General features: G+C 63.4%; 1 protein-coding gene across 1 annotated transcript; it reads left to right on the forward strand.

The window, feature by feature from the left end:
* The first annotated feature begins 385 nt into the window (after nt 1-385).
* On the forward strand, nt 386-13,714 carry CACTIN (cactin, spliceosome C complex subunit). Its single transcript, XM_047706284.1, has 10 exons — nt 386-589; nt 2,980-3,460; nt 5,908-6,003; nt 6,471-6,616; nt 7,489-7,651; nt 7,734-7,848; nt 11,146-11,338; nt 11,923-12,045; nt 12,189-12,472; nt 12,582-13,714. Exons 1-10 carry the CDS (start codon nt 423-425, stop codon nt 13,070-13,072), a joined length of 2,259 nt encoding a protein of 752 aa, XP_047562240.1. The 5' UTR covers nt 386-422; the 3' UTR covers nt 13,073-13,714.
* The last annotated feature ends 272 nt before the right edge of the window (nt 13,715-13,986 follow it).

Below are 13,986 nucleotides of genomic sequence, written 5' to 3' on the forward strand. Positions count from 1 at the left end.
TCCCGCCTTGTGGGCCCCGCCCACGCCGGCTCCACTTCCCCTGGAACTCTGTTCTTCTGGGTCACGCCTCCCCAGGCTCCGCCCCACTCGCTGTTCCTGGATCTCTCTTGCTCCGCCCACAGCCCTTAGGGCCCCCTCTCCTAGGCGCGAGGACCGACATGGGGCTGCCCCTAGTACTGCCTAAAGGCCGAGCCCCCAACTCTGGAGACGAGAGCCAGGCCGGAGTCCGTCACACGGGCCACGTTTGAGGGCAGTGGAGAGGTTGCGGGGCGTCGGAGCCCCTGCGGGATGGGGCAGGGAGACGGGTTTCCTTCTCCCGGCTCAGGCGCGGATGGGGCAGCCCGGCGCGCGCCGCAGGGGAGGAAGGCCCCCGGCGCGGGCCCCAGATATTTGTGTCAGCGCTGCCGCCACGGTCTCAGCTGATGGGTCGAGATACACGCTCGCGCTCGCGGTCCGCTGGTCGTAGGGGCCGCAGGCAACGGAGCGGGAGTCGGAGCCGAAGTCGGAGCGGGAGCCATGGGCGGCGAAACCGCCGGCGCCGGGACGACGAAGTACGGCGCAGGAGGAGGAGGCAGAGCCGGGAGCGCAGGTAGGGTGGCTGCTTGAACCGCGCTGGGGATCCGGCTCCCGCCCTCGGGGAGCCAGAGATCCTCGAATTAGTCAGAGGAGGCTTCCTGGAGAGGGGGACGTCGGCTCAGAGTCGCCGTTAGGTAGCGAGGAGAGCGAGAGGCGCTCCAGGCAGGGCACCTGGTGGTTGAGGGACAGTAGAGGAGCGTAGTGAGCGAGGCGGGGCGGAGGGGAAGTTGGAGAGGAGGTCGGGGCGGTGAGAAGAGAGCAGATCGTGCAGTTCTGTGTACCGTGGGGCAGGATTTGGCCGCTCTTCGGAGGGAAGTAGGAAGCCATGGGAGGATATTGAGTGATGTAGTCTGGCTTACCTGTGGAACTTCTTCCGGTTTTCGCGTGGGGAAGGGACTGAGGAGGTTGGCAGGAGTGACAACAGGCAGGAGGAGGATGGTACGGTTGTCTAGGCAACAGATGGTGGTGGCGTTCAGAGCAGAGAGGCAGTGGGAGGCACAGTGGGGAAAGGGCAGATTTGAGAGGGATTTTCTTTCTAAGTAGGGGCGACAACACCTGCTATTCGAAGTGGGAGTCAGAGGAAGGCGCTTTTGGTGACAGGTGGCTGGCCTGGGTTGACTCCTAGGACCTGGGTCTCAGCTTCACCACGGCCCACGGTCGTGTCGTTTCAGACACCTGTCCAGGCTTGGCTTGAGTCTGCTCCAGCACGGAGGCAGCAGACGGTGCCAGAGACTGCCTCCCAGACCTAGGTCCCTGAGCCGACTCAGCCCCTAACTGGCGGTGACCCTCTGGCCAGTCCCTGACCCCCTGTGGTCCAAGTTTGCTCCTCTGTGTACTCATGATCTCCCTGGGGCTTCTCCTGGCACATTGTCTCCCACCCTGTCAGCCTGTTCACACCGGGGCCACAGTGGCTGTAGTTGATTGCCCTCTGCGTTTGAGAAAGGGGTCATTGCAACCCAGGACTTCCAAGAAGTTACAAGAAGCAAAACGGAAATAACACAGACGTGGTTTAAACCACGGCTTGGCAGCCTGTGAGCCGAGAATGGTTTTAACGTGTTTTTTTTTTAAAAGATTTCGTTCATGTATGAGGGCATGCGGGTGCGCATGCATGAGCAAGGGGGAAGGGCAAAGGGAGAAGCAGGCTCCCTGCTGAGCAGGGACACCCCTCCTCTGCGGGACTCTATCCCAGGACCCTGAGATCATGACTAAGCTGAAGGCAAACGCTTAACCAGCTGAGCCACCCAGGTTCCCCTGGTTTTTACATTTTTAGTTGGTGAGGGGAAGAGTCGGAAGAGGAATGGTATTTCCTGACATGTCAAAATTTTATGAGATTCTTGAATACGTCCCAAGTTTTGGTGTGTGGAAGTGAAAGCTTATTGGGGTCCGGCCATGCCCAGTTTTTCCCACCTGTCCAGAGCCGCTTTTGCTCTGCAGCGACAGAGTGGCAGGCTCACGTCCTCGGCCATCTGGCTCTGTACAGGGCAAGTTGGCTGGCTCTGCGGTGAGCCCCTGGCGTTGCTGTTTTCCGCGTGGGTTCAGGTACAGCAGCAGTCTTGTGGTCATCTTTTGTATCTGCTGTTTCCTGACGTTTGAGTTACTGTAATCAGCCGTCTGGACGTGTAATTTGAGTTGGCAGCGTTAGTGAAAGTTGAGTCAAATGTATAGTCTTCATAGAGACTCCAAAATAATTGGTTTCCATGGTGTAGGTTTTTTGACGTGAGCTCAACAGGTGGAACACTTAATGAAATACAGAGACTTGTTCCTCTACACATTCAAAGGGCCCTGACCGTTACAGAATCCGTCCTTGTGTCTCGTGCGTTCCATTGCCAGCTCACAGTGGTTTTGGCTGGCGTTTCAGTCCTGCCCGTCCTACTTCAGTCCACTCTTGCCCATCCTGTGGGACCTTGTCCTATAAGTTCCCTCTTGTCATCTTGAACAGATCAGGTCCTCTGGTTTCTACATTTATAGCTCCGGCACCACCAGGCCCCAGCCTACCTCCCTGCCTTCACTCCCTCCCTCACTCCCCCTCATTCACACTTTCCACCTGGGCCTCCTGCTGCTTCTTGAACGTGCCACGTAAATTCCTGCCCCGGGGCCTTTGCTCTTGTTATGCCCTCTTCATGGAGCACTCTCTCCCTTTAGCGTCCTCCCCATTTCCTCCTGAGTTGCCTCCTCAGATCTCCATCTCCTAATACTAAGTCACTCTTCTTTGCACTATGTTGTGTCATGCTGTGTGTTTATTTGTTGATGTGAGCCTCTCAAAGGCAGGGACCATGACTATCACTGCTCGTGACTGCCGTGTCCCCAGAACCTACAACCACCCCTGGTACAGCAGATGCTATGGAAACATCTGTCACACGAAAGACTGGCAGGCAGTAAGCAGACCTGTGATTCCCTCCACAGGTCAGATTCGGAGGAAGAAAGGTGGCAGCGGCGAAGGAGGCAGAGCCCGAGCCCCCTGCCGCCGCGCTGGCGCTCACAGGACCGGTCCTCTCAGTCCAATTCGGATGACGAGCGGCAGGAGCAGCAGCGGGGCCGATGGGCCCGCCGGCGGCGGACGCGCTCTTGGTCCCCCGGCTCCTCGGCATCCAGCTCGGCCTCCCCAGCCCGCTCCCAGAGCCCTCGGGAGGTGGCGGCGACCCTGAGCCACCAGCAGAGCTTGCAGGAGCGGCTGCGGCTGCGGGAGGAGCGGAAGCAGCAGGAGGAGCTCATGAAGGCCTTCGAGACCCCCGAGGAGAAGCGGGCCCGGCGGCTGGCCAAGAAGGAGGCCAAGGAGCGGAAGAAGCGAGAGAAGATGGGCTGGGGGGAGGAGTACATGGGCTACACCAACACCGACAACCCCTTCGGCGACAACAACCTCCTGGGCACCTTCATCTGGAACAAGGTGAGCCCGTCGCGGTGCGCTCTTCTGCCTCTCGTGGTTTTGCCGCGTGCGCCTGTCGTGGCGTCTGTTTCAGGACATGGGAGCTGGCGCTCGCAGCATGCTTTCTCGGGCGCTACCTGGCCGCTAAGAGTTTAAAGACTTCATTCATGTATGAATCATCTACGAGTGCGCGCCCTGCCGGCCACGGGCTTTTCCTGCGGAAACGTTCCTGTCGGCCGAAATCGCAGGTGCTGCGCCCAGAACACGGGCTCAGCTGACCGTGGCATCCCCGTGAACAGGTGCTCGGTGACCTCGATGCTGACGTCTCGCTCCCGGGTCACTCACCACTAGCGGCGGCCTCGCGCCCAGGACTGAGAGCTGCAGGTTTTGTTGCCCAGCTGTCGGCAGGGTCCCGCTCCCTCCAGAGGCTCTAGAGAGTTCCCTCCTACCTCCAGCTGCTGGTGGCTGCTGGGGACTCTTGGCTTCTGGCTGCTTCACCGCAGCCTGTGTTGTCATTGTCACATGGCCATCTTGCCTGTGTGTCCCCCTTTCTTTCTTGTAAGGTCACTGGCCATTGGTTTAGAGCCCAGCCTCACCCCCCTGTGACCTTGTCTTAACTCATTCCATCTGCAGAGACCCCGTTTCCACCTAAAATCCCCTTCCCGGGTTCCGAGGTTGGGACAGCAACTCACCTTTCCAGAGGACACGGTGTAACTATAACACATCCCTGTTCGCTGTGGGGAGGCGGGTGGCCTGGGGCGGCGAGAGCAGCCGGGCACGGTCGGATGCCGGGGCGTTTTCCACTCACCACGTGCCCTCGGGCCTTTGTCCAGAACACACTGAGCCCGCGCCACCTTCCCGTGGTCCCACAGGTCCCCTCCTCGCACCTCATTGGCTTGCCTGTCCCGCGCACTTGCTGGTGCTGGGGCCGTGTGGGCCGGCCCTGCGTCAGGGAGCTGGAGAGCCGGAGCCCCCGTGGAGCCCGCAGCCTCCTGGGGGGAGAGACTGTAAATAAGCAGACGGGCCACTTGGCTCGTGCGGAGGAGGGAAGGCGGACGGGCGTCGGGCTGCCGCGGCTGTGGCCTGAGCTAGGCAGGCCCAGGAAGGTCTTGCTGCAGAGCGAACATCTGAACAGTCTGATTCCTAATGTGGGATTCCTGCCAGACTGAGCCCCGTGGGGCGGTCTCTGTCCCCAGTGCTGGCGCGTGGTCGGCCCTCGGTGAGTGTCGAATGAGCGGCTTCGGGTGGCTTGCGCACACGTGCTTGGGCCTTTACCCACCAAGTCTTTCTTGGAGCCCACACTGGCCTTGGGAATTCACCAGGGAGAGTGTCATCAGCCCCTCCGGTGATAAGCCTGTGGGGGCTCGGCCCCCGCTCAGCCCTGAGGCCTCTCTAAACAGGCCCGTGGTTTGGGCAGCATCACACGTCTGTCCCCTCCTCCCGGGGCCGCCGGCCGGCAGCATGGGCGGTCCCCAGGAGGAACAGTGATGCGCGCTCCATGCCGGCCGCCATGCCGCGTGCTCTGTGCACCTCGACTCTCCCTCACGGGGCCTCATCTGCGTCAGGCCACCGAGTTGCTGGCCCGTGGTCTCCCCGCTCACGGGTGGCAGAGCGTGACCAGAACCAAGGCTGCCTGGCTCCTCGCCCGTGCCCTAGTTGTTTCTCTGTGCGGCTGTAGGTGACAAGTACGGTCACCGGTAACGTGGCAGCCTGGGCTGAGGCTGGGGAGACCAAGGAGCGGCCCAGACGTCCAGGGGCGGCCCTGAGCCGGGCAGGCTCGTGTCCCACCAGAGGCACGTTTTCCTGGGCCCCGGGGCGTCCTCGCACAGTCCGCGGGGCCCGGGTGGGGCAGGGGAGCACTCATCTGTGTGTGCGGGCTTAGCACCTGGCGCAGGCAGGCGCTGTGGGGGCTGTCCAACGGCCTGATTGGACGAGGTCTCCAGCCTCGTGGGTCTCCAGCCCCGTGCCCTGAGCACCCTCCACCAGACGAGGACACGCACAGGGAGGAGCCATCTGCTGTGGTGCGCAGTGCCCCGGGGGCCTGTGAGCCCCAGAGCTGCCCTGGGCAAGTGTGCCTTGAGTCTGTCTCCTTCCTTCGCTGTCCTGCCTCTGCCCACACGCGGTACACGTCTGAGCTGCTGGGGGCTTCCACCCCCCCGCCCCAAGCTGGCCCAGCAGGGCTTCTGTGTGAACCAGGGCGAGCAGCCCCCGGAAGCCCCCAAGCGGGGCGCACCTCACCCATGCCAGAGGCCGCTCCGGAGTGCTGCGTTCCTTCGTGTCCAGTCTGGGGGCGCTAAGGGAGCAGCGTGTTCACGGTGGTCCCCGAGGTGCGGCCATGGGCGGCTCACTTCTCTCGTCCCGTCTCCAGAGACTCCGCCCAGCCTGCTGGGCCTCGATCGGGATCTTGCAGGGGCGCTGGGAAGCGGGGCGGCATCTGCACTCAGTGGGCGTGTGCTTGGCGCTTCCAGGCCCTGGAGAAGAAGGGGATCAGCCACCTGGAGGAGAAGGAGCTGAAGGAGCGGAACAAGAGAATCCAAGAGGACAACCGCCTAGAGCTGCAGAAGGTGGAGTTGCCCTTGGCCTGTCTCCACGGGGTCCGGAGCCCTTCCCTCGAGAGGGCCTGAGGTCAGGGGAGACCTGACTGGCTTACACAGAAAGTCCAGGGGAACTGGCTGGCTTCAGGCACAGCTGGATCCAGGGCTTTGGGCAGTGCCTCCAGCAAACTGTCTCCCTCCACCTCTCCGTTCTGCTGGCCTCTGGGCTCTCCCCTCAGACACTTCCTTCATGGGCACCAGAGTGACCCCGGCTGCTGCAGGCAGCTGCGTCTCCCGCAAAAGGACTCTTCCTCTGTCTTAAGGTCTGTGTGAAGCTTCTGGCTTCCCTGACCAATCCAAGCCCGGGGCCAGTGGGCTGGGGCCACGCCTGGGTCATCTCCCCCAGGACCCAAGAGAGTACAGGGCAGGACCCACGAGACCCCCTTCTGGCAGTTCTGTCCTGTCTCTACCCCCCCATCCCTCCCTGGCGCCCCCAGGTGAAGCAGCTGCGGCTGGAGCGGGAGCGCGAGAAGGCCATGAGGGAGCAGGAGCTGGAGATGCTGCAGCGGGAGAAGGAGGCGGAGCACTTCAAGACGTGGGAGGAGCAGGAGGACAACTTCCACCTGCAGCAGGCCAAGCTGCGGTACGCGCCCGCAGATACGCTGCTGCCTCCGCCACCCGCCGCCCTTGTGGGCCCAGATACTGGGGGCCCGGTGTGCCCCAGGGCCTTTGTACATGCTCTTTCCCATGCCTGGAGTCTTCTGCTCTGGCTGGTCCTCCTTTCCCTTCAGGTCTCCCCCGAACACCTCCTCAGAGAGTCCCTCCCTCGAGCCCGTCTCCCCTGTCGAGTCACGTGCCAAGGAGACATCTGAGCGGTCTCTGCCGTGCGTAGTGCTGCTGCACGAGCGAGCAGGTGCTGGACCCCGAGCTGGTGTGGTCCTCCCTCTCCTCCCCCAGCCCCCCGGAGCGTCTGCTCATCAGGCCCGGTCACACACAGGCACTCGGGAGCACCTGAGGCCACACAGCGGGCGTCTGAGCCCCAGGCCTGGCGTGTGTGCCCGGAGAACCCGTTCTGCTCCCTCTCTGTCCTGCCGCCTTCTGGCCGCACCGGCCCCCAGGGCTTGGACCTGCCTGGTTCCAGGCACCCTCGGGTTGGACCAGCCTCAGCCTCTGACACGCATCTCCATGGTGTAGCACTGAGGCTTCCATCGCCTGCCCCGGCTGCCCGTCCACCAGGAGGGGGTTATCCTCCCTGCCCCTCAGTGTCCCCCAGCCCTGCTCTGCTCCCACGGCTGCTCTTCACAAGCCGCGCTTGCTAGGGTCCGGGCCTGGGTCTGTCACCTGTCTCGCTCCTGTGCCTGGTACCCCCTCTTCCAGGAAGACTTCTTTGACCACCACGGCTGCAGGCCTGGCCCCTCCCCCGGCTCCCAGGCAGGCCCCTCCTCCAGGGCAGGGTCTTCAGGAGGGGCCAGTGCGCACCCTGGGCTCTGACGCCACTTACCTGCTCCTTGGCAGCTCCAAGATCCGCATCCGGGACGGGCGGGCTAAGCCCATAGACCTGCTGGCCAAGTACATCAGCGCCGAGGACGATGACCTGGCCGTGGAGATGCACGAGCCGTACACCTTCCTCAACGGCCTCACCGTAGCGGACATGGAGGACCTGCTGGAGGACATCCAGGTACAGGCCGGCCCCACCGCTTGCGCCCGGGCTCCCGGAGCAGCCCTTGGCCGCGCTCAGCCCCCTGCACGTCCCTCCCCAGGTGTACATGGAGCTGGAGCAGGGCAAGAACGCGGACTTCTGGCGGGACATGACCACCATCACTGAAGACGAGATCGCCAAGCTCCGCAAGCTGGAGGCCTCGGGCAAGGGCCCCGGTAACCCAGGGCTGGGGCAGGGGAGCCAGTGCCCGGTGTGCTCTTGGGCGCATGGGGCTGTGTCTGCGGGGAGCTGCCTTGGTCCAGTGCTGCCTGCCTGTCTTGGTTTCCCAATGTGGGGTGTCCCTCGCTCTCTGGAGGCCTCTCTGGGAGCCACCAGGGGGCAGCAGCAGGTGCTCCGGACCCTGAACAGGTGGGGGCTCAGAGCCTAGCGTTGACCCACCAGCTTCCTTTAACTGCTCCTCAGCCGCCTGCTTTCCTGGGAGTGGCACCCGCGGGGGGCTTGTTTGTTTGGGTTTCAAGTTTCTGCTGGAGGCTGGGTGTATTTGAGTGACAGGGGGGCTCAGCTCTGCCCGTCTGGGAAGTCCCTGGAGCTCCAGACGGTTCCATCTGATGCTCTCCGTCATTCACTTTCTTTCCCCGGAGGTGGCCTCACACATGACCTCTGAGGGAGTGAGCCCTGGATCTGGGTTTCTCGTACTTTCTCAGGCAGACACTGGGCCCCCACCCGTTCTGCGTCATGAGCACCCTCAGTGGTGACAGCCACAGGTGTCCCCAGACATCCCCTGGTGTCCCCTGGGGACAGACTCACCCTGGGTGAGAATCACTATTCCCGAGGCTTACAACAACTGCATTCCTGCCCCTCGAGGCCACCGCTTCAACAGCGCCCGGTTCCCGGGGCCTCATGGGCTGTCCTAGGCTCCGCCATCTCTCAGGCGTGGTGGTGGCCGAGGACACGCGCTGTCCCCTCCCCCAGGCCTGTTTTGCTCAGAGGGGGTGGGGGGCTGGTTTCCTCTTCTTAGGAAAGGGAGGAATGTCTTCCATTATCTCTGTAAGTGGTGATTTGTTTTCTGCGTCCTTGTCGTCTCGGCAGGACACGTCCTGTAGTGACTTCAAGAGAAAGAAAAGGAAATTCTTTGCTCTCAGAGATGTATGAGGAGGTATTTCCTTTGGTGGCAGTGGCCTGGGTCTAGAACTCTGCTCCCAAGGGTACCGACCAGGGCAGGTGTGGCCCTGAGTGCGGATCCAGCCCACCAGGCAGCTCAGCGACCTCCTGGGAGCCCAGTTGTCCCTTTTGTCCCCTGGGGATGACAAGACACCTTCAGGAGTGTCAGGTGGGAAGCAGCAAGGAAGTGGTTGTCGTGCCCTGGAAGCCATGCCAGCCCGTGTGCCCGAGGGTGTCGCATTCGTGGCCGCTCGTTGCCACCGCAGACCCCAGGCCTTCCCAGCCCTCCAGCTCCCCTGACTAGGTGGCCCGACTCATTGGAGCCTCTCCTCGGGCCCCTTTCTCCTTGTCCCTGTGCCCTCTGTGTCCCTTGCCCCTGCCTCCCGCGGCTTCCCTTCACTCTGTTGTGCTGGAGCTGCTCCTTCTACGACCCCACATCTTCCTTCCTTGTGCTCTGTGCCCTCATCTTGGTGGGATGCATCCTCCAGGAGTTTCTGGCGGAAAGTTCTCGGACGTCATGCGCATCAGGAAATGTGCTTCGCCTCCCCCGTGGCTGGCTGCGGGCAGTAGGGCCTTCTCCTTCAGAACACCTGACCCCACCCCACCCCCAGCTGGGGAAGAGTGAGGGCCGCCTCTTGTGTGTCCCCCTTTGCACAGCTCCCCTGTCCAGAGTCCCAGAGTCTCTGGCCAGCCGCTGCTGCGCTGGGCTCCCTTGCTGGTCGCCCCCTTGCGTGGCCGCTTCTCCCAGGGATGGCCAAGGCCCCGCTGTCTGCTTTCCCTCCTCGCCTGCTATAGCAGGGGTCCCAGTGGGCTCTGGCTGTCCTCAGAGACGAGCTGGCTTTTCCGCATCTCCCTTCAGCATGATTTCCAAGAGGCCTCTGCTCCTCTGTTCTGGAGACCCGCCAAACACCGTGTGTCATCTTTACAAATCAAGTTGGACTTTTTTTTCTTTCTCTTGTCAGTAATTGGGAAGTTCCAACTGTGTGATAAGAGTGGGCGTCTGTGGCGGGTCCCCCACTACCTTTCGCTGTGGGTGCTTCCCATGGTGCTGCCCTCTGTCTTGAGCACTGTCCCAGAGAGTCTCCAGTCAGCGTGCTGGAGCCACTCCAGCCCCCGTCAGGAACCAGCCGGGCCTTGTGCATTCGGGACCCGGGACCTGACTTTCTTCAAGCCATGTGGCAGAGCGGGGCTCCTGCAGGGGCCGTGCCGCCGGCTGCTGACTGGATGGGTCGTGAGTTCCATGTGTGCGAACGTAGGATACGGCCCCGTGGGCAGGTGGGAGTTGTCACTGGATTCAGTCCTGGTTCTGTAATGTTTCTGTGCTTGTCACAGACTCAGCCAGAGTCTGGGACCTCCTGGAGACCCGCAGCTGTCTGGGAGAGGGGTTGGGTCTCTAGGTGCTGATTCCAGGACCCCACGCTGGTTGGCTAGAGGGACTTGGGTCCTCTGTGACCGTGTCTGATCAGCTGCGACCCTGGTCCAGTGGGAGAGTTGCCGAAGCCGGTTGTTGAGCAGGGGTCGTGTGCTGCTCTTCCAGCCTACATCCGTCAGCAGCTGCACATCAGCTGCAGGCCCAGCTCGGTGCCAGGGAGGCAGCGTTCCGAAGCCCCACGAGGTCCCCGCCCAGGGGAAGCCACAAATCAGGCTTCCAGGCCAAGGGGAGCAGTCTGGGAGGCAAAATGGACCAGGAGGATCGTGTTGCTAGTGGGAAGCAACACATATGCAAAGGCCCTGTGGCAGGGCTTGGTGTCTACTGACCAGTAAGGAAGCTGGTGTGTCAGAGCAGGTAGAGTCAGGCTATGCCCATCCCCACCCTCAGGGACCTCCATCCAACAGCACAGGACATGTCCCTGGGCTCCCAGCTCGTGATGGATGCAGGACAGGGGGACACGCTTGCCTTGGGGCAGTGTTAGGACTTTGCAGAGCCCAGGAAATGACCAGCTCTCCTTACTGAGGGAAGAGCCAAGCCCAGAAACAGTGACCCACTTCCCCAAGGTCACCAGCCGAGGCTGACAGAGCAGGGTCTGAGTTCCCGGGGTCTGGCGGTCAGGTTCTTCCTCTTTGCTGTTGCAGTGTGGGTGGGGGTGGCAGGAGGCGCTCTGACTTGGCCCGAGGGTCGGACCAGGGAGAGGCTGGAAACACCTGCCTGGCTCTCCCTATCCGTAGAGTCAGAACCATCCCGGGTAAGGTCCATGGCCCAGAGTCCCTGTCACGTGTTAGAAGGATCCAGCCAGAGGCGGGGGTGGCCGGGAGGCCGGGAGGAGGCAGGACCCCGGGACCCGAGGAAGAGCAGTGTGGGCAAAGGGAAGGGTCCAGCCCCTGCCCCGTACTGAGCAGCCCATCCCCCGCAGGGGAGCGGCGAGAGGGGGTCAACGCCTCGGTCAGCTCTGACGTGCAGTCGGTCTTCAAGGGCAAGACGTACGGCCAGCTGCGGGTCATCTTCCAGGGCATCGAGGGCAAAATCCGGGCCGGGGGCCCCAACCTGGACATGGGCTACTGGGAGAGCCTCCTGCAGCAGCTCCGAGCCCACATGGCACGCGCCAGGTCAGCACCGCCCGGCCCTGCAGGGAACGGGGTCCTGGGTGGGGCTCAGGGGTTCCGGCCTCCAGCAGCGTCTGCCCCTGTCTCCCGGGGTCAGCAGACACCGCGGCAGGCCCTGAGGCCACCCGCCTCCTGCCCACCCCACACCCTCTGTGTACAAATTCTCTGCGTGTTTGGCCGCACTGTGTAAACACAGCGCCTGTCTGCCGCGAACCGGGCAGAGCCGGCTCCGCGTTCATTCCCCTCTGCCGGCCTCCCGGTCCTGTTCAGCCTGGCTTGGTGGCTCCCAGGGCACAGAGTCCCCGCTGTGGGGCCCCGCCCTTCCCAGCCCTGGAGGGCCGCTCCCGGCAGGGTCTGTGACCGGAGTCCCATTTTCTCGTTGCTGAAGAGCAGCCCCCAGCGGCCCCCCTCCGCCGGCCATAGACCTCTGCAGCCCCCAGCACCCTCTGTCCTCTGCAGCCTGGAACATGAGGACACGGCCTGGGCAGGCGCTGCTTTTCGCTCTCCCCGGCTCCCATGACCCTTGCTGTGAAAGGGGGTCAGGACGAGGGCTGGGGCGGGGGGGTGACCACCTGGCGGTGTTGCAGGCTCCGGGAGCGTCACCAGGACGTGCTGCGACAGAAGCTGTACAAGCTGAAGCAGGAGCAGGGCGTGGAGAGCGAGCCCCTGTTCCCCATCCTCAAGCAGGAGCCCCCGTCGCCTGGCCACAGGTATGTGGCCTCCTGTCCCCCACGCCCCTCCTCAGCCAAGGGCCTCGTCGGGGCCCCAGGCCGCTCGGTCCCCAACCCGCTGCCGCAGAGCGCTGCCGTCGAGCGCTGCCGTCCGGCCCAGCCCAGCCCTCTCCCTTCTGCAGCCTGGAGCCCGACGACCCAGTGCCCACCCCGCCCGGGCCCTCGTCAGAGGGTGGCTCCGGGGATCCTGAGGCCGAGGGGGCGGCGCCCGCGGAGGGCGAGGCGGACGGGGAGGCGGTGCTCATGGAGGAGGACCTGATCCAGCAGAGCCTGGACGACTACGACGCTGGCAAGTACAGCCCTCGGCTGCTCACAGCGCACGAGCTGCCACTGGACGCACACGTGCTGGAGCCCGACGAGGATGCGCAGCGGCTGCAGCTGTCCCGCCAGCAGCTCCAGGTCACAGGTGCGGCCGAGGGGACCCACGCTGTCTGCCCCCAGGGGCGGGGGTGGGTGGTGCGTGGGGACAGGGCCCTCCCCCCACCCCAGCCCTGCTCACAGCCTCCCGCCGGCAGGCGACGCCAGCGAGAGCGCCGAGGACATCTTCTTCCGGCGGGCCAAGGAGGGCATGGGCCAGGACGAGGCGCAGTTCAGCGTGGAGATGCCGCTGACGGGCAAGGCCTACCTGTGGGCCGACAAGTACCGGCCGCGCAAGCCGCGCTTCTTCAACCGCGTGCACACGGGCTTCGAGTGGAACAAGTACAACCAGACGCACTACGACTTCGACAACCCGCCGCCCAAGATCGTGCAGGGCTACAAGTTCAACATCTTCTACCCCGACCTCATCGACAAGCGCTCCACGCCCGAGTACTTCCTGGAGGCGTGCGCCGACAACAAGGACTTCGCCACGCTGCGCTTCCACGCCGGGCCGCCCTACGAGGACATCGCCTTCAAGATCGTCAACCGCGAGTGGGAGTACTCGCACCGCCACGGCTTCCGCTGCCAGTTCGCCAACGGCATCTTCCAGCTCTGGTTCCACTTCAAGCGCTACCGCTACCGCCGGTGACCGCGGGGCCCGGACGGGGCCTTCCCCTCGCCCAGAGGTGTGAGGTGGGGGGCGTCCCAGACAACCTGCCCCAGAGCGCTGAGGGGGCAGGGACCCGTGTCCAGGGCTGACCCCCGCCCCCGGCCCTTGCCCAGGCTGGCCTGGTGCTGCCACGGGTCCGTGTCCCCCACTCACCCCAGGTGGGCGTGCACGACGCCTCTGCCATCACGCCCAGCACCCCGGGACCCGTGGAGATGCTTTCTGTGTGAGGCGCTTGCACCCCACCTGACCTGGGTGCTCCCCCGTGTCGGGACAGCTGCGTTCCTGGAGGCCGCCGCCCAGCCAGCCCGAGACTGCCCTGGTGTCCTGCAAGTGGCCGAGCTCGGCTGCGGGGCTGACAGGCGCGGCCCCCCCACACCCACACGCGGCCCCAGGACCGTGGCTTCTGACACCTGGTTCCAGAGACGGTTTCTGCCCGAAGCGGGATGACCTCGGTGCCGGCTCCCCTGGGGGCCACACCCACGTGCCCTGTTCCGTCTGGAAACATTTTAGGTTGTTTCTCTAAAATGACTTTTTTTAGGTGGGGGGAAATGTCTTATTTTCATCGAATTGGTCTACTCATGAAGTTGCATGTTTTTTTAATAAACACTTTATTTTAGAATATTTTCAGAGTTCCGAAAATGCTGCGCAGACAGTCTGGAGTCCCAGGCCCTGCCGCCACAGGCAGTCACATTGTCCCGTCCTCTGTGGGCGCAGGACACACAGCACAGCCAGGGCGAGAAGACCTTTAACCGCAGTGCTTAAAACTCGTCCGTGGCCGTCCCTAGGGAAGCATCCTGCTGTCTGCAGGTGTCCTGGTCTTTGTCTGCCCGCGGCCTCCCGTGTCCCTGGGGGTGCCTGACCGGCTCGAGTGCAGATGCTGGGGGCTGAGGAGC

This window comes from Lutra lutra, chromosome 1 (assembly GCF_902655055.1).
Source record: "Lutra lutra chromosome 1, mLutLut1.2, whole genome shotgun sequence".
Classification (NCBI taxonomy): Eukaryota; Metazoa; Chordata; class Mammalia; order Carnivora; family Mustelidae; genus Lutra; species Lutra lutra.